The 20,128-nt window shown below is 41.5% G+C and overlaps 1 protein-coding gene across 1 annotated transcript in view; it reads left to right on the top strand.

The window, feature by feature from the left end:
- Positions 1 to 418: 418 nt before the first annotated feature.
- The window catches only part of GUCA1C (guanylate cyclase activator 1C), a 29,479-nt gene continuing 9,769 nt past the window's right edge, over positions 419 to 20,128 (top strand). The window contains exons 1-2 of the mRNA XM_059388134.1: positions 419 to 622; positions 15,447 to 15,596. Of these exons, the coding sequence (XP_059244117.1) occupies positions 419 to 622; positions 15,447 to 15,596 (354 nt within the window). The remainder of the gene's footprint in view (positions 623 to 15,446; positions 15,597 to 20,128) is intronic.

Below are 20,128 nucleotides of genomic sequence, written 5' to 3' on the forward strand. Positions count from 1 at the left end.
AGCCTCTAATATTTCAGGGCAGTAAGTGCAAACAAAGCCTCGAGCCCGGGCTTCCTCATCGCAACTCAGAGTTCCTTCCATCAGACCCCACTCCGCGTTGTAAGCATAATTTATGGCTGACAATATGGCAAAGATTACTCTTTCTAAAATATTGCCTCTGCCCTTCACAGAAAACTGTATCTCTGAGTGGCAGTAAATGCAATCCCATCAGTCACAATAAATGACCTAGTCTTAAAACTGTACAGATGAGTTAATCTCACTGGCTTTCTATTCTTATTTAGCCTATAGCTATAAGAGGTTTAAAGTCGCTCTCTAAAGGCATATGTTAGCCTCCAGTTTTAGTGAAGAGTGAGGAACCAAATTGGTAGGGACCTTACATGAAAACAACCTGAGAAGAAGCTGCAGACTGTGAATCACGATGGGAAATAGCGAATCCGAAGCTCGTGGTCAGACAGCAGTTTCTGCTAAAGAGACCTATGTGTGGTACAGAAAATTTATGAGGGAATATCCATCCGGCCTGCAAACACTGCATGAATTTAAAACACTCTTGGGTCTGCAGGGTCTGAATCCAAAGGCCAATCAACATGTTGATCAAGTCTATAATACCTTTGACATGAACAAGGTAAGACCTTTACTTTTTATTTGGCTGTGGTTCTGTATTCTCCCCTTTTTGAAAATTTGAAATAGCCTGAGGTAAAACATGTGCATCTCACTGAATTAGGAACTCTTCAGAGATCCCACAGCTTGTAGGTAAGTGAGTCATTAAACACATTTAGCTACTGACGGCATGAAAGTAATTGGGAACTAGCCTCTCCGCCCTTGGAAATGTTCTGCATGTAGGGAGTTATTTTAAAACCAAATTAAATCTCGGCATGGAATTCTAATGCTATCGTTTAAACAAATCTAATAAGTGCAGATTGATTTACAAAGACTGTTTTCAAAGTATTTAATGCGTTGGTGACATTTTATAGAAAAGCAAATTACAGGAATCTGCTTTAAAAAGTGTGATTGCATCTAGATTGGCAGGTAAAATCAATACAAATTCGCCAACATGTTGTTTGTACTCAGAAGCTGGAATGCTGGAATACTTTTTCATATATAACCATTTTAGTTGGGGGAAAAAAAACAATTTAGTTTTAAATTCAGATAAATTTTAGTTTCTAAAGATTGTGACTCAACTATTGTCTTGAATTTACTCATTCCTGAGGAATTGCAGCACGTTGAATTTTCAAGACTTCTAAAGATACAAAGATGAGGGAGGGAAAAATAGGGAATAGAAAAAAATAAGCCAAAAAAGTAACAATCTCACCTAGCAGGGTGAAATTCTTCTTGCCTAATTTTCCTTGTGCATTTCAGTTATTTTTCACCGGTACATTTCAAAATGGGCTGATGCCATCTAGAATGAAAGGGAAAGGGGAAATATTACTCATTGAATGATAGATGACTTTAGAAGGCTGTGTGTGAGAATAGATGAGAAAGAAGTCATAAATCAACACAATTAAAACGATGGCCTATCCATTGAGATGTGTGGAGTCTAGCACAGCCCTTTGAGACCTTTTTCAAATCAAAACAAAAAACAAAATAACAAACCAAAACAAAATAACAAACCAAACAGCAGATGACTTAAAAAGAGGTACCAGCGAGAAACTAGGGAAAATTAAACCTGTGTAATATTAACAACTATTTTAATTCTGATAATAATGTAGGGAACACACTTCTTTTAGGACATGTTCTTTGTTATCAAGCATGAATGAGGCACTGCCTGCTTAGCGTGGCAGGGTCTCCCGCCTCGTAAATTTTTCTTAGTGTAGATGCAAACAAACAACAATTCTGCCCTCAAGGAGCTTACAAATCAGTGGGAAAATGAGGCAGATTCTGCTTTTGTTCTTAATGCTGGAATATATTCTAGATAGGTTAGAAGCTGAATGTTTGTGTCCCCCTGTTAACCTTAAAAATAAAACTATCAGTTTTACCAGCAGAAATGGGATTATTTGGAAATAGGAGAGAATTGCAATCTTGGACAAGCAAGCTATGGCCGAACCATAGGCCTGTCTGCCGAACAGATGAGAGGATCTCTTGTGTGGAGGAAAGGGCGAGATTGGGAAGGCTTTTATAAACAAAAAGTCGATTGGAGTAAACTGGGAGTTTGAAGTATAGTGGCTTTTCACTATCTGAATTGTGGTGGTATCTCCTGGCTGACCTATTGTGGGGTGAGGGTGGGGCACTTGCAAAAAAAAAAAAAAAAAAGCAGTAGCCACAGACAAGAAAGTTTCTTCTGGTTGGGTGTGCAGTGGACGAGGAGTGGTGGGGCATGAGAGCTCCCCCTGCTGGCCTCCTGACTCCATTCTAAACGAGCTTTCTTTTTTTGTCACTTGCTCAAATTCATATGCTGAAATCTAACTCTGGCAGCGCCATTATGATAGTATTTGGAGGTGGGGTCCTTGGGAGATATTAGATCAGGAGGGCAGAACCTTCATGAATGGGGTTAGAGCCCTCATAAAGAGACCCCAGAGAGTGTGTTCCTGCATGTGAGGACAGTGAGAAGACTGGCTGTCTGTGAACCAGTAAGTGGGCTCTGACCAAGACAGTGAATCGGCCTGAGCCTTGATCTTGGATTTCCTCCCTCAAAGAACTATGAGAAATAAATTTCCAAGTGTTTTCAACCACCCAGTCCATGGTTTTTCTGTTACAACAGCCTGAAGTGACTGAGACAGGGACCTGTGTGCATGTTGGCATGTGGTCTGTGTGTCCCTGCCTATGTGTGTTTCCCTCAGCTCCTTCTCTCCACCATTCTAGATGTTTTGGTTTTTGTGTGGCAGCGGCTGTCCCACTGCGCCTGCTGGAAGCTGCCTCCCATGGCTCTAGATTGCAGCTTCTCAGACTCTGACAGTCCTCCTGGGAGGTTAGAAGATGAACTATTGTCAGGTTTTTCAGTTCATCTTCCAAGTAGCTGGTGACCTACACCATGCCAGAGATTTTGCTGTCCACCCAGTGTTTGTGGAAGCTATGCGTGTCTGGTTCCTGGGTAAGAAGAGGAACACGGGAACTGAAGTGCTGGGTGGAAACAATGACGCCCGCTGTCGAGGGCCAGATGGCGTTCAGCCAGGCAGTCTGTGCGATCGGAGTGTCTTCTCCGTGACAGCCATAGGATGGCCAAGCCCACCTCAGAAGCTTAATTAAATGACTCACGAGTTCTGCTGGTATTCGTGCTTTATCGTCAACATTTTACGTTTGCTTAGCAAGCAAGAGAACCTAGGCAGGGATGACAGATGCCACACAAGGTGTGGGGATCTTGATATAAAATCAGGTTGTAAAATGAGAAGAGTAAGGATTGCTCGTTATCAAGTGATAGTGAGAAATGATATGCAATTATGCACAGGAAAACAGAAAAAACCATATATTTAATTAGATCAATAAAACTCTCAGCTGTCCAGACTCCTGGAGGATTTACTATTTCTGTGGAGCAGCTCCTCTGTGGTTTTAACTCTTCTGGATGGAAATCATTCTAAAATGCATGTCTTACTTTTCCTCCTCCTCAGAGTCCCAGTAAAAAGCTTTTTGATATCAGTCATTATTATGAACATGGGTTGTTACATATTTGAAATACCATGAAGCACCCATACCTGCTGAAGTTGCTGGGGTTAAGTTTCCTAATGTTGAAAATCATGAAAATATATGCTTTTGTTTGTTTGCTTTTTGTTGTTTTTCTCTTTCCCTGCTGCCAGATACACCTTTCCCGGCTTTCTTTTATTTATTTATTTGACAGAAAGAGAGAGAAATCACAAGTAGGCAGAGAAGCAGGGGGTGGGGGAAGCAGACCCCCTGCTGAGTAGAGAGCCAATGTGGGGCTTGATCCCAGGACCCTGGGATCATGATCTGAGCCAAAGGCAGAGGCTTAACCCACTGAGCAACCCAGGCACCCCTTTTCCAGCTTTCTGATTGTTCTGATAATAACAAGCTTCCAATCTCTTCTTACACTGTCATTTCCAACCTGGCTTTGGCATGTACTCTAGTTAACTAAACTTGTTGGAATTGTGCTTAAAGTAGAAATAAATAGATCCTAAAGTTTAGAGCGTTGAGTTTAGAACAATTCCTTGGGCTTATCACACACCCTTGCAGGCAGGCATCTCCTTGTCACTCCTTAATAGTAGTTAATTAACCATAGTTAAATGTGTTAGACACACTGTTTTAGGGACAGTACATAGACTAACGCATTCAACATCACAGTGATAATAGAACCCACTTTACAGTAATGGCCATGACATTGGCACCTCAGACCTAACTGGAAGGTAATTGACCAGAACCCCAGGTGCATTGCTTTGAAATGTTTCACCACACGCACCGAGTCCATGCTTGGTTTTAGATGACCAACAATGATAGAGCGCAGCAGAAATAATAAGGCCAACCCATTCCTAAGACACAGGATTCCTTTGTCATCAGGCTTTGACTCATGGATTTCCTGGTGGCTTTGTCAAACCATTGGTTTCAGGAATGTCTAGGACACTTCCATCCAAACTTCTTTTACACCCTTCTTTAGGTGGGTCAGATTAGCCCATTTAGCGTTTCCCAACTTCCTTCCTGTTTTATTCCAAATAACATTTCTCCAAATATGTTCCTTAAATTAGGATTAATATGTCTAATATCCAATGAATACAACCACAGGAACAGAGCCCAGAGAAAATGTAAAATTATAATAAAACCAAAAAAATTTCCCAGACCTGTTAGACACATGTTTCACAAGGGCCCAACACAATAAATAGGAGAAATTTTTTAAACAGGGATTAAAAATAAGATCCTAAAAACCTAAGAATGAATATATATATATATATATATATATATATATATATATATATCACATCTTCTTTATCCGTTCATCAATGGACACTGTTGTTTCCATATCTTGGCTGTTGTAAATAATGCTGTTATAAACATAGAGATGCATTTTTCCCTTAAGCATACTTTTTTATTGTTCTTGATTTGAGTTTGCATCCAAACAAGGTCCATAGGTGGAAATTGGTGGCTATGACTCTTAAGTTTGTATTTTTCTGTAATAGTCCCCTAATCACCTCTGTTCCCTCATCCACCGCCCCCCCCCCCCACATATGCCATTGATTTGCTGAGGAAAGAGAGTCACTGGTTCTGTAGAATGCTCTGCATTCTGGATTTAGTTGATTGCATATCTAACTTTCTAGTGCTATCGAGCTGTCTATTCTTCAAATTATGCATAAACTGGTATTTAGCTGTAGAAATTTAAATAGATTCAGATTCATTTGCTCGGCAAAAATACTTTGTAAGCACATAATTCTTGGTTGTCACACTTTTCTCAGATTGTCTGATAGGTTCAGAGATGTCAGCCTGATAATGATGAGGCAATTATTAACTCCATGTAAAATAAGGAAGTCCATAATTTTGGTATACCAATAGGCTATATACAGAGAACAAAATTTACTAGTTATTAAAATTAAACTCTTGACTTTTAAATTAACCTACAATTGTGTGAGTAGGGAGGAAGAACTGTGGTGTGCCGGGAAATGTTTAATAACTGATTCTCTAGGGTTGGTGGGGGAAGCCCTGGTAACCTATGCTGATCTCCATGGTGTAAATACTCCCACCATGGCCAATTTCAGGATACCAACCATTTAATAGTTGGTCTGCAAAATTCCTGAAAATTTAACAATCAGCTCGCCCCAGCAGATAGAATAGGCTCCAGGACGTTGCTTGGATATATGTGAGGGTCATAGAACTAAATACCCATCATTTGCTATAATAAGATACAAACAGATAATGTCTAGAATTGATCTATCTAAACATCGTAGAATAACCGTCATTGCAAACATGTAAATAAAGGCTAGGGAAAATAACCTGTAAGTTCAAAGTTTTAAATGATAAGCCTTTTCATTTAATTTCAACCGTGCAATAATAAAAACTGATTGAAAAATGTCTGATGATAACAAAAAGTAAATTTTAAAAGACAGCACAAAACATATTAGCCCGTCTTTGTAGGTGAGGTGAGCGATAGAAACCGTACTCCTCAAAATTAAGGTCTGTCTCTGTGCAAGGGACAGCCTGGATTCCTTACTTTCTGCAACTCTGAATTATCCATTGCATGATAGAAATCCTACGGATTCCAAAGCAGAGAATCAAATCAAACTTACCATTTGCTGAGATCCAGCAACGAGAGAAGTGCCCAGGGCCACTAGGCGTCCTGGACCTTTGTGCTCCAGCCATCCTGCTTTCTTAACACGTGATCTGCAATTTGCTCTTCACTTCTCCTCTCTCTCTCTCTCTTTTTTTTTTTTTTTAAAGATTTTATTTATTTATTTGACAGACAGAGATCACAAGTAGGCAGAGAGGCAGGCAGAGGGAGAGAGAAGAAGGGAAACAGGCTCCCTGCTGAGCAGAGAGCCCAATGCGGGGCTTGATCCCAGGACCCTGAGACTATGGCCTGAGCCGAAGGCAGAGGCTTAACCCACTGAGCCACCCAGGCGCCCCTCCTCTCTCTTTTTAAGTACAAGTGGTACGTGAATTCATCCTTGTGAAAAAAACAGTGCAGAAACACGAACGTGAAAACACATTAATCATCCCTTTCAGATCCCGAATGCTTTCCCAGACCAGGAACATACCATAGCGGCATAGAGTAGATGTTGAACAAATATTTACCGAGTGAGTAAACAAAATAGTGACAAACGGAGTGTCCTCCCTTTTCTATTTGCACTTATTTCCCCTTTCCATTTCTCTCTCTCCTTCCCCCCCCCCATTTTCCCCCATATTTATACCAAGGAAGGCCACTGTGTCTTCCAAAATCTAACCTCACTCCCGATTAGAGTGATTATCTCAAGGGAAATTTTAAAGTTTATTTTTTACCCTTTTCTAGCTTGGAAGCATTTCAGCTCACACACTCAAGCATTCAGGAAATGTGACTTTACTTTTCCATGATGGAGTTAGTTTATATTTTGAGTCCCCATTTTACCAAGGAGTGTTCCCCCTCCGCTTCCCATTGTTGCACATAAAGCCCATGGCTGCGCTAATATCTGCATGAACACGGGGCAGAGGGGCAGCTGTCCACACTGGTATTCGCCGAGACCACATCTCTCCTCACCTCCTGCCCCAAGCTCAAGGCCGCTGTCTGCACGGTGGGCCTCCCCCTGGCTCAGGGTCCCTCTGAGCTTCCTCATACTCCTAGTCACAGAAGCCTCTTAGACTGGCTCAGGACTGTGTGACCAGCCCTTCCTCCAGCCCTTCCTCCCAAGCCCAGTGAGAGAACCACAAGTGCTTGTGTTCTTCTCTCTGCCCAACCTGCCCAGTGTTCCTGTCACCCAGACCTCCAGCCATTCTTGGCCCTCATAGAGCACTGCCCTCTCCCCCGTCCTAGTCCCCAGAGTCCTGCAATCTCTCTTCCTTTCCCAAATCCAGCCTATAGAATCTCGGTCTAGTTTGGAAGGACTAAAGAGAAACTAGAGAAAACCGGCTCTAATCATATATTCTTTCACATCTTTTGTTTATGGCATAAATTTTATGCTCTGAATCCTAAATGGCTTAAACTATTGAAAGTCAAGAGCTAAGCATGAACTTGATTTCTGCTTTTCTGCTACAGTGACTTAGCTCTTAGGCAATGAAAACCTTCACTGACTAGGGAGGGCTGCATGATAGAAGGGATTAGCAGGAGCGGAGTCACATCCTTAACACAGCACGTTATTATCCCGCTGGATTTGCAAATATTTACTGAGCAGCATGGTGGAAGGAATGTAGGCACAAAGATGCAGAGGAGTCGTTCCCTGTCCTCAAAGGAGTTGAGGATCTCGTGGGATGGCAAATGCATCTTCCAGTAATAGAAGGTAGTAGAGAATCAAAGACTGAGAGAGGGCAAAGCATACTGTTTAGTTGCAAGGTTCTAGATGGTCTCAGGTACTATAGGGCTGGTTTTAAACCCTGCCCAGGGATTTGACTGATGAGCCAGCCTCTCCAGAGACAGGCAGGCTGGATGGAGGGGCCGGGGAACTCTCCAGTGGCATCCCTGAAGGACAGGCAACAGTAGAAAAACCATACTCACATTTTATGGAGTGTGGGGGAATGGGGGTGAGTAGGTAGGCAGGTAGGAGATGTGACTTTTTATACCTGCAGAGAGTTTACGATCTAGTTGAGGATGAAAGTTATGTGGTGACTAAATGCCCAAAGCATAGATAAAATAAAGCAGCATAACAAACAGTAGCAGGACTGCGGTATTGACTGGGATCCGAGGATGGGACAAAAGCTAAAACATAGAGTCAGGCAAGGATTTTTGGAGAAGCTGAGGCACTCTGGGATGTTGGGAGAAAGAAAGAACTTGAATCATTACTAATAAATGGTAACACGTACTGAATGCTTCTGTACAGTCACTGTTTTAAGCTCTTCAGTTAGTAGATTCCTCCCAGCAATAATGTCTACGTAGCTACAGTTTTTCACATTCCCGTTTTCCCAGTGAGGAGACAGGCACAGAGAGGTTTAGTCACTTGCCTGAAATGACACAGCAGAATTGGAATGCTGGCCAGCGGACTCCAAGGGCTGCATCCCAAACTGCTATGGTATTCCTCTTTTAAGTGAGGAGTTGAGAATTTCAACGAAGAGAACAGCTCCACTAAAAATACCAGGTAGGAGAGAGGAGGGTACGCGGGGACCTCACTGCAGCAGGGGGTCCCTGTGAGAGGATCCCTGACGGTCGCACACATTGGGTGCCTCACCTGTGTCTCTGCCACATCCCGACACCGCATTGTTGCCAATGAGTGTGTTCTTACGTCACAGCTGAGCAGTGAGGCCCGCTGAGCCCGGTGATACCGGTAGTGACTTGCCTGGAGACTCTCAGAGCAGAAAGTGAGCCCTCGGCCCCTCTGGCTCCTGGTGACATTCTTACTAGGTGATAGGCATCAAGGTGAATGGATAGCACTCTGGGCCAATACGGGCAACTGGGCTTTATCCAAACAGAGTGTCATTGGGAGCTCTGAGATCAAAAGTGCTCTGCCCCTCCTAAGACTCCGAGGTCTACCGGCAAGAGAAAATGGTTTCTCTGAACTTACAGGTTTGGAACTCAAACCATAAATGGAGTGATGGTTCAAGCCAGAAGATCTATTGACAGCACTAGGATACCTTAAAATGCTAGGAGAAAATGAAACAGTGGGGAAGTTTTCAGGGTATCTAAATTCCTCGGAAAACCCTGGGAATCAAAGAGGGAATGTGAATGATTCCTTAGAAACACGGGTGATAACTGTTACAGAAAGAGCAAGCGGGGGATCTAATAGATGATTACTACAGTATCTGCTAGTTTTCCTATACATATGTTCAAAGATCAAATCTTGGCTTCAATGTCAGGAGTCCTTGCTCTTTTTAATGAGCCTTTCTGTGACTCTCTGTACTATGAAGCCCAGGCCACCCGGGGAGGAGGGGGAGGCCCTGCAGGAGAGGGAGGCTGCTGGGCTCCTGTCCCTGCTCTGACCCTTATCACCGTGTGTAATCTTGGACAAGGCTCCTAACCTCTCCGTGTCAGTGACATCAGTTCTAAAACTGAGACAAGACTTCTCCTGCCCACACTATCGCTCAGCGCATGTGACATAACATAGGAGAAAACTTTGGGAAAATGTGTCCGAAGACCCACCAAGGGGTGGTGCGTTTATCTGTAAAATGCAGGTAACTCCGACCTCAGCCCTAAGGGTCTGATAACAGGAAGATTAAGTTTATCAAGCTCAGATTCGCTTTCCGAATGAAAGGGTGCACCTCCAGGTGCAGAGGTGGTGTGCCCACCATTTCTCTTCTTTAACCAACCCCAGTGCTGTAGAGAGTCCTTTGTGTGGTTTGGGGACACATTAGCCCCTTCAAATGATTCCCAGTCACAGAATGAGATGAATTAAATGGGAATCATCTTAGAGTTTCAAGTCTTTTCAACCCAGAACAGCTACACGGAAGTGCTAGCTCTACTTGAAATGCACAAGTGACCTCTGGTTAGTTGGCTCCTTAGCCTCTCTCTGTGTGAGAACCCTTTAAAATTGGAGCAGGCAACCTGGCTTTTAACTTTTGTTGTAATTGCTGTTGTTCATTAACCCCCAGCTTCTAACACTGTATCAGGTTGTCTTGCCTGCAGGGCGACCGCAATTCCTGCTGCTCCCCAGTAAGACAGGTTTACTGCAAACAAATGACCATCTCCTAGAGACCACAAACAAGGCTGCCATCCATCTCTTAAGGGGAAAGACTGAGCTTAGTGCTTCAGAAGGACTGACTTGGAAGCTCTCAGGAAGCATGTGTTGGTGATAATAAAACACCTCATATTTGGTTAGCACTTTGTAATTTACGAAGCATTTTCGCATGTACATCAATTATCAACATGCTGGTGGAGCTTCTCACAGAATTTCACCTGCTAAAGCCATCCGCTGTACCTGCTGACGTACATTTCAACTTAAGCTGTTGTCACTCACGTATTTGAACAAAACCTGTTGGAATTGTCGTTCTCAAATCTGGCTCCATCTGAGAAGCACCTGGGGTATGATGAAAATGACTACCGGCTAGGTCTCCACCTGAGCCCCCACCGAATCCAAACAATGTTTATTTTGTTGTGAACTTCCAGGTGGTTTGACTGTGCGTCCAGACAGGAGCGCCACAGTTAAGCCAGAAGGACCACCGTGGAAGTGCTAGAAAGCTGGGCCCTATGCCCATTTCTGCTACCGAAAAGCTTTGTAGCATTGGGGTACATTTTAAAAAGGGACTCTGGGTCCAAATCGTAGTGGAGACACACACAGCCTTGAAGCATATAATACAGCTCTATACTTCCCACCGTCTGTTCATCTCTGTTTACCTCTTCCGTTCGGGAAAGACAAGAATCCAGGCTCTTCCATGGGAAATAATACTCTTAGGAGACAGCAAACTGTCTGGATTAGGGCAAGCCTGGATTTTATTTTGTCTGTGATATTACGTAGGGAGACACATTGGCTCCCTAAGGATGTTCCTTGCAAAAGGCTGCCATTGCTGTGATCGCTGGTGGGTCTTCCGTAGGTAGCCCATTCAGACAATTGTGTTGCCCTCCCCCAGAGCACCTGAGACTGGCTTCTGATTCACACTGGTCCAGACAATACTGAGCTGGAGACATGCTGGAGGCAGATGCTCAGGGCTTCTTGATTGATATCCAAGAAACCTATTCAGAATTGTGAGCTTATTTGACACATACTGCGAGACACGCGTTGTCCCAGGACTCTTGAATTTTGTATAGTCATGGTCAAGAACAACTGTGTTTGATCTGCATAAAGATCACATTATAGAACCGACCTACCAAGCCAGCAGTATATTTCTCATCTTAAAGAGCCGAGTCTCTTTTCAGGGCATTCCAGCAATTCCATGGCTGATGGAGACTATGTTTGCTATTAGTGTTAAGTGTCTATCTATGAAAATGGGGCTAGGTCATAAATGCTGAACATAACTTTTATAGATTTCAAAAATTCACAAAGGTATTTTAAAAAGTACTCGTATGTGTTTGACAAAATTGGGATGTCCTTATATTACCTATTTTTTGGTAGCTCCTAAAAAGCAAATTAAATATCACTGATGATTATTGATCAGTCATATAATATACTTATACTAATTCTCTGAGTTACCATCTGAGCAACCATTTCCAGGCAGACATTTCAATTCCTATGTTGCTGCTGACTTACCACAGCTGGTAAAATGCCATTGGAAAGTGTCACATGTAAAAGAATGAAAATGTCTTCAGGTTAGGGTCTGTGACAATTCATGAATTTTTCACAGAGAGTGATTCTGTGAAAAGTGGCAGAACATTAGCGCTGTGAGAAGGGAGAGTTTTAATCTGGGGAATAGTTCGGAGGATTTTTGTTGGATTTAGATTATTTGTTTTCCTGAATGAGAGGGTACACTAGAACATACAGGGTCTGATCCCTAGTTGTTGTAATAACAATCCTGTTTCTATGGTCTTGGTGTCACTAGACCCCAGGACACTTATTGGTATATACCACTCAGGGTGCTTGGCTAGGACTCTGTAGTGTCCCTTTGCTGGGCAAGGGGTCCTTGCTTTGGCTCAGCACTTCCCCCTCTTCAGGACCTCACACCTGCATTGCAGCCTTGACTAACCCCACCATTCTCCCCACTTAGTAAAATGCCAGGTAAGATGTCACTGAAGATAACATCTGATATGCCAATGTGGTCCTGCCATCACACTCTATATACCTGAGAGACCTGGAGAAACAGATACCGAAATGTCATCTCAATATATTCCAGAGACATCGGCTTTGGAGTTTAGTCCCTGGGATGGAGCCACAAATTTATAATCTGGGTCATGTCCTTAGGGGAACTTGGCTTCATTTCACAGATTCAAATGGTAGAATTTCAGTTTTAGAAAGAGTCCTTCATTTTGCAAATAATAGTAAAAAATAACAATCATAATAATCATAATGGCAAAGACAGCTATTTTTGAAGGAGGTGGAAGTCTATTGAATACACTGCCAAGGAGCAGGGGACAGGACGGCAAGGGAGAGACTGTCTGCCATGTGGCAGTGACAGGGGCTGTAGTTAAAGGGGGAAGGTGAGGAACTATGGGAAGAAATGGAATCTTCCTTTTTTATAGCTGTGTCCTGGTATAAGTAACCCATTGGTCAGCTAAGGCCTATGGTATTTTGAGGCTGGTCATCCAATGGACCTGTTTGTATCCAGCCAAGGGGTTGGGGAACCCTACGCTGGCACAAGGCCATTTGGTATCAGACATCTTCAGGAAGTTCTCTGCACCACAAGGAGTCTGGGGGCTCAAATACAGAAATATAAACTTAAAAGGATTTTCCTTGGATAGCCTTAAAGAAAAGTCTTTGGACATTCTCTGTTGCATTCTTCCTAGTCACATTTGCCGGAACATCTCACCTTCTCTGTGATTCTTTTTTTTTTTTTTAAGATTTTATTTATTTATTTGACAGAAATCACAAGTAGGCAGAGAAGCAGGCAGAGAGAGAGGGGGAAGCAGGCTCCCTGCTGAGCAGAGAGCCCGATGTGGGGCTCGATCCCAGGACCCTGAGACCATGACCTGAGCCGAAGGCAGAGGCTTAACCCACCGAGCCACCCAGGCGCCCCTTCTCTGTGATTCTTATCCACCTCCCCACCCTGAGCTTGAAAACTATAGGTTAACTGAAGGCAGCGATTACTTTATCTTCTGATTTACAGAGTAAGCATTACCTAAAACTCTCTCCAACACTAACACAAGCCATTAAATCACATTCACCAGAATTGTCTCACTGATGCAAATTTTCACAAAATCTTACCAGAAAGATAACTGGAAAGAAGAATTGGCTGTGGATTGTTAAGAATTTGTCTAATTACATAATGGAATGCTGAAATGAAAACAGAAAATGTTTTGCTTGCAGGAGATTTTGCCAAAGGCTGCAGTTGTCTAAGGAAAAAAGACTTTCTTTCTTATCCACCATCAACTTTGGTTGTAGATTAACTGGATTGTCCATTTTAAAGCCATACAATGAAAATATTTATGCTCCTCTCTTGATACAGTTTGCTCAGAGCTTCCAGAACCTGGTTTGGAAGGAGTTAGGGCCACCGGCCCACTGTGCCTAATCATAAAATACCAAATGTTCTAACGTCAACAAGGTTCAGTCTAGCCTGTTGCCATTCATTATATAGGTGACACCGAAAACTGTGATCACTGAAGCAGGACTCAAAAAGAGAAACAAACCATCACAAAATAGAAGGTTTTTATGGAAACTTTATAACAAGCCAGCTAAGACTTCTCAGGGAGGATGCTTCTGTAAGCTTTGGGCAAACAGGCATAAAAACTGCCCAGGAAATGATTGTATTGATTGCGTGCCCTAAGACACAAGAGGAAGACCTGAGAGCCAATGTCCCCATTGTCCATTCAACTTCTGTTCTCTGCACCTGCTGGTCTCATCACTGAAAAATAATAGTCATGTCCCACCAAATCAGAAGATATCTTGATGTCACCTTCAATTTCCACTCTGTGATAACTTATCTCCCTTGTCTCAGCCATAGCAAGGCTAGTGATTCACACAGTGAAGTGGTGACGAGCAGTAGGAAAGGCAGATGGAGAAAAGGTAAAACCAGCTATGTTTTGTAGACTTGAGCAAATATCCTTCAGGAGGCCTATTCAACCAGACTCCAAACTGTTAGCAGAAGTCCTATCACTTACAAGAAATATTAAAATTATTGATGGGATAAAGATATCTAAGCTGTAAAATGTAAAAACCTAATACATGTAGTAAAATTTTAAAATATTTTCTTACGGTATTTTTATTATATATTGTAGAAAAATTTTAAAAACAATACATTTTGAAGACCAGGCTATAGTGATTAGCACATTGGCTTTCATTATCCAAGATATTGTAGTAGTCTACAATACAAAACAAGCAAAACAAAACAAACAAACAAAACACACACACACACACACAAACAGACACACAAAAAGCTGTTAACCAGCAAACAAGATCTGCTTCACAACCAGAACTACTAGTGATTTTTCATTTGCTTTTCTAATAGACTAGACACAAAACCTTGAGGCTCAAAGCAAAAGCGTGCCATTTTACAGGCCAATACGTTTCAAGCCCTTTACGTCCAAGGGAAAGGGGTACTTTATGTTACTTCCTGTTTTGTAAATAGGACTCTACATTCCAAAGTTCCAAGGGGAATGCAGCTGACAGAGTGCTTTCTTGGGCTGAATATGCTACCATTTGGTATTTGAATCCCTGTGGGAACACAGCAGAGAATAGATCCCATGCTCCCTAGAGCCAGTTACCTTTCTTAAGATAGTTGAGCAAGGTTTGTACGGTGTGAGTCTTAAGAATGATACCTACTATTTCTGTTTCAAATGAAAGTAAAACAAGAGGAGGGGAACTGCCTAAAGCTTGAGAGCTTTAAACAGTCTTTTCTAAGATTGACTAATATGGCAAAATCTTTATAGAAAAGAGGCTCATAAATTTTGATTCATACTGAAAACGACATACTTAAAAGGAATCGTGGAGTTTAGCATTCCAAAAATATCAATGGGGCGCTCTAAAGAGGAGTATAGAATTTAGCTCCTGGTAATTCCTTTCTACTAGAAACTGGTACCTTGTCTTTTCCTGAGTGGAGGACAAAACCTGAAGATATTCAGGAGAAGACGGTCACTGTGGGATGTGTGGTGGTGAGGATACAGCCTTCTCTCCTAGGATTTCAGAACTTTTCCCTTTTTTGGGGGGCATAAGGAGTAGATATTTTCTCTAAAAAAAAAAAAGGAACTTACCTATATATTTAAAGTCGCTTGTTTCTATACACTGTACCCATGTTTTTGTTTGTTTGTTTAACAAAATGCTGGGAAGTTTTCTATGCTTTAATCTTGTGAGTTATATTAATTTGTGCTAACCATGACTTCTCAAATAAAAACAATTGTTTTTCTTAGATATTGATTTCCCTTTCCACCTTGCTTTTCATAGGATGGATTTATTGACTTTTTAGAGTTTATTGCTGCTATAAATCTAGTTATACGAGGAAAAATGGAGCAAAAATTAAAATGGTATTTTAAGCTGTATGATGCTGATGGAAATGGTTCTATTGACAAAAAGGAGCTACTGAACATCTTCATGGTAAGTGAAGCAGTGAAGCAACTTTGTAGGACATTGTAGAGTTAATGTCATTTTCCTCCTTGTGGAGCTGGCGAGAGCTATGTGGTTGGTGACTCTTGGGATATACATTTGGAACCGCTGGAACAATGTAAATGTTACTGTGCTATTGGTTACTGAGTGTGCACTTGCAAACCAGCATTTTCTTGTTGATGTTCAAATTCACAGATGTAGCAGAGTACGGAGATGAAAAATGAAATAAACATGTTCTAAAGCAATTTACCTTTTGTCTGCATCCGTGAAGAAAGTTTTGGGAGGAACAGCTAAGATACTAGGTGATTTATATAACAAGAGCCATGAACTAAGAACAAAGGTAGCTGAGGACTAATCTTTCTGGGGGCTGGACTAAAGTATTTTTAATAGGTAGCTCAAGGATCTCAGGTCCTTTCCAGCTCTAAAGATCAATGAGTCCCTTTATGAATCTCGTCCCCCTCCATCATGGAAGTGGGAATAGTTATTATCACGGTATGAGATGAAATGGGTCCTAGAGTAAAAGATGGTTAAATGAGACATTGTACCTAAGTGAGGTTGTGAAGTAAAATAAACAGTAGGAATGTGATATAGTGAATTTGTAACACAGAGTCAGAATTAGAATCAGAAGTCTTAGAAATGATCTGGTCCAAATTCTTCCATTTACAGATGAAGGATCTGAGTTACAAACTAATACATAGTATAATTTTAGCAAAATGCAAAGAAAAGTAAATGGATAGAACTACCATTATCATTAAACACCTCGATAAATGGACAAAGCTGTTAAAATGTAAACTGTTTAACAAATGTAGAGTTCACCAACATATGCAAAGAATTCAAGAGTGTGTTAATACCAATATTGCTTCCACTTTGATCTCACACAGGTAATTCACAAAAAAATACTAAGATGCACTTCATAATTGAATTTTGTAAACATTAAAATTCAGAAATTCTGTATATATATTACATATTGCAACACAAAATTAGGAATCTAAAATATTCTCTAGAGAGTACCCAACCTCATGTAATTTTAGAATGTCCTCTTAAATAAATATTCTTGAATTTATTTTTAAAAAATATAAAATATGTAATAAAGCATACAGATATTGGGGGATGCCTCCAAAGCAGTACAAAAACCAAGCGTTCTTATCTTGGGATCTGTGGATCTGTGGTCTTTGGGAATCCTTGAAGGACATGAAATTGAGGGCAGATTTTTTTTTCCTGTATATGTTATCCATTTCTGGGGGGAGGGAGAGGGTCATCAAATTCTTAAAAGAATTAGGAAGAACAAAAGGATAAAAATGATTTTGTCTAAATCTTATGGAAATTTTTGCACAGATTTTCATTAGTTAAAATGTATAACTTATGTTAGTGAGAAAAGGAAAGAGAAATATTAAGTAGCTAATTGAATTTTTCCTTAAAGCGTTTAGAAAGAGAACAAAAAGAAATAAGGAAACAATAAAAACACAGAGCAGAAATTAATAATTGATACTATTTGTCTCCAGTGAAATTAATAAAAATTAACAAGAATAAGATGTAATTCTCGCAAGGGCACTGTAAGAAGTGCACCCTTACACACTGTGGAGGAAGTATAAATGGATGGAATATTCCTGGAAATTTGGTAATCTGCATCAAGAGGTTAAAAGTTTATCTTCATTTTAGAGTCAACATTTTTGGTCAGGAAAAGCAATCATTAACATCAAAGATAAAAGTTCTATGACTTACATCACAGAGTCACTTAAAATACTAAAAAATAAGTGACTTAAGAGAGGAAAAGTTTTAAATAAATTAACATAATGGAATACGTACTTACCAAAAATGAGTGGTCCACAAACATGTTTTCTCTTTGGTGGCAAGTGAAAAAAAAATAGGGTCAGGGGGGCACCTGGGTGGCTCAGTGGATTAAGCCTCTGCCTTCGGCTCAGGTCATGATCTCAGGGTCCTGGGATCGAGCCCCACATCGGGCTTTCTGCTTGGCAGGGAGCCTGCTTCCCCCCTCTCTCTGCCTGCCTCTCCTACTTGTGATCTCTCTCTGTCAAATAAATAAAATATTAAAAAAAAAATAGGGTCAGGAATAATACATGCTGTTTAATAGAAGTTCTTTCTTTTTTTTTTTTAATGGCTCAGTTTTTTTATCTGGGGGAAAAGCACATTGTCAAACAGAGAGCTTTTTTTTTTTTCCTATTTAACATTTTTTTAAATTTAATTTAATTAATTTATTTAAAAATTTTTTTTATAAATATGCAATACATTTTTATCCCCAGGGGTACAGGTCTGTGAATCACCAGGTTTACACACTTCACAGCACTTACTTTAGCACATACCCTCCCCAATGTCCATAACCCCACCCCCCTCTCCCAACCCTCCTCCCCCCAGCAACCCTCAGTTTATTTTGTGAGATTACGAGACACTTATGATTTGTCTCCCTCCCAATCCCATCTTGTTTCATTTATTCTTCTCCTACCCCCTTAGCCCTCCATGTTGCATAGAAGTTCTTCCAATACATAATAATAGGATGTTAAAATAAAATACAGCTCAACCACCAAAAGGATCCAAAGGAAGTACTAGATTATAGGCAAAATTTACAAAGGAAGTAGTTTCACTTCAAAGGCATAAAATGGTCAGGAGGATTTTGAGCAGGATTATTAGAGAGGATTTCTTGGGTAAGAGCACTCAAGTCAGTAGCACGCGGATTTAAGGAGACCATGGAGTTTCGGGCGACACTGTGTTCCATTGTTTGAATCTGAGAAATCCATATGACAGAGTCGAGGGATATGGTTTAGGAAGTGTCGCACGCCCAGAATTAGTTGGGACGGAGGCTTTTTCATGGCTCAGATATGGGGGGTGGGGAAGCTGATATAGAATTGTCTTGGATCTTGCCCAGCTGAGCCCCTTAGAGAAATGAAGCCACCTCAGAAGAAGAGGGAGCTAGAGGTAGAACCAGAGAGTGGTTCCCAACCATGAACGAGGTTGCCCCCCTTCTCCCCCAGGGGACACATGGCAATGTTGGGAGACATTCTGGTGGTCAGCAGGGCAGTGAGTGGGGGAGGGCGTGGTGCAGCTGCTCTCTATTGTTTAGAAACCAGGGGTGGATGTTAAACTTTCTCCAATGCATAGGACAATCCTGAACAAGAAAGAATTGTCTAGTCTGAAATATCAATTGTGCACATACTGAGAAACTCAGACCTAGGACTTGTAGAAAGAGCCTTGAGGGGTCAGCTGGAATCAAAATGCCTGACGCATGTCTGGGGAATTGCAGGAGAGAGTCTCAGTAATGAAGGGGAGGCATGGTCTCAGATAAGGAGGGGATTTCCAACATCTGCCATTCGGACGGAGAGTTCTGACACTCAGTAGCAATGACAGTGCCTGCCAAGTCAGAAGTATCCTGCTCTCCCTTCTCTCTTACCTCCTCCTGCTCCCACTCAGAGTTCTCAGAGAAGGGCTTAGCTTTAAATGCAGGAGAAAGTGAGAGAACCATGAGAGACAATGGACTCTGAAAAACAATCTGAGGGTTTTGAAGGGGCAGGGGGGTGGGAAGTTGGGTGAGCCTGGTGGTGGGTATTATGGAGGGCACATGGAGCATTGGGTGTGGTGCATAAACAATGAATTCTGGTGTACTGAAAAGAAATGAAAAAAAATATATAATTAAAAAAAGTTCAGATATGCTAAATGAGGGAGAAGAGAAGAAAACAAGCCGTGCATCCTTGCCTGTCCCCTAACCATGTTTCTCCTGTAAGAAGAGGGAAAAGACAGGCAACACTGACAGCTCCCTCTGAAAAAATCCCTTCAGGTCTATCAACCTTCCAGTCAATCCTTCAGTCTCACTTATATTGCCCAGAGATGGGTGACAGACAAATCCTAGAAATTGCATAATCTTTTATTATGACGTATACATACGGTCTAGCATCCCTTCCGGCTTAACCTGAAGATGCCTAGCCAAATTTTCTAAGCTTCTGAGACCTCTTTCAAGAGACTGAGAAACACTAAAAATGTCCAATAAGGTACTACATGTATGTAACCATTATTCTTTTTTTTTTTTAAAGATTTTATTTATTTATTTATTTGACAGAGATCACAAGTAGGCAGAGAGGCAGACAGAAAGAGGGGAAGGGAAGCAAGCTCCCTGCCGAGCAGAGAGCCCGATGTGGGGCTCCATCCCAGGACCCTGGGATCATGACCTGAGCCGTAGGCAGAGGCTTTAACCCACTGAGCCACCCAGGTGCCCCTGTAACCATTATTCTAAGTATCACTGTATATTTGACTGCGAGACCTTGACTTGCTAAGGCCAGGAGTTGCGCATTACCACTGTATGCTCTGGCTAATCCTGGATTCAGCTTCCGTAATGCTTGAGAAGCAGAAGAGATAGTCCTATTGCAGACTGTGCCCTCAATTAAAATATGTTGCCAGCGGTTTTTCTAAAGATCCCTTCCCTTCATGTTCAATCAAGATAGTTCTGTTCGGATTCCCAGATGACTACTCATTCTCTCTCCATCTCTCTTTCATTTCGTGATGCATTTCTACATCAA

This window comes from Mustela nigripes, chromosome 2 (genome assembly GCF_022355385.1).
Source record: "Mustela nigripes isolate SB6536 chromosome 2, MUSNIG.SB6536, whole genome shotgun sequence".
Lineage (NCBI taxonomy): Eukaryota > Metazoa > Chordata > Mammalia > Carnivora > Mustelidae > Mustela > Mustela nigripes.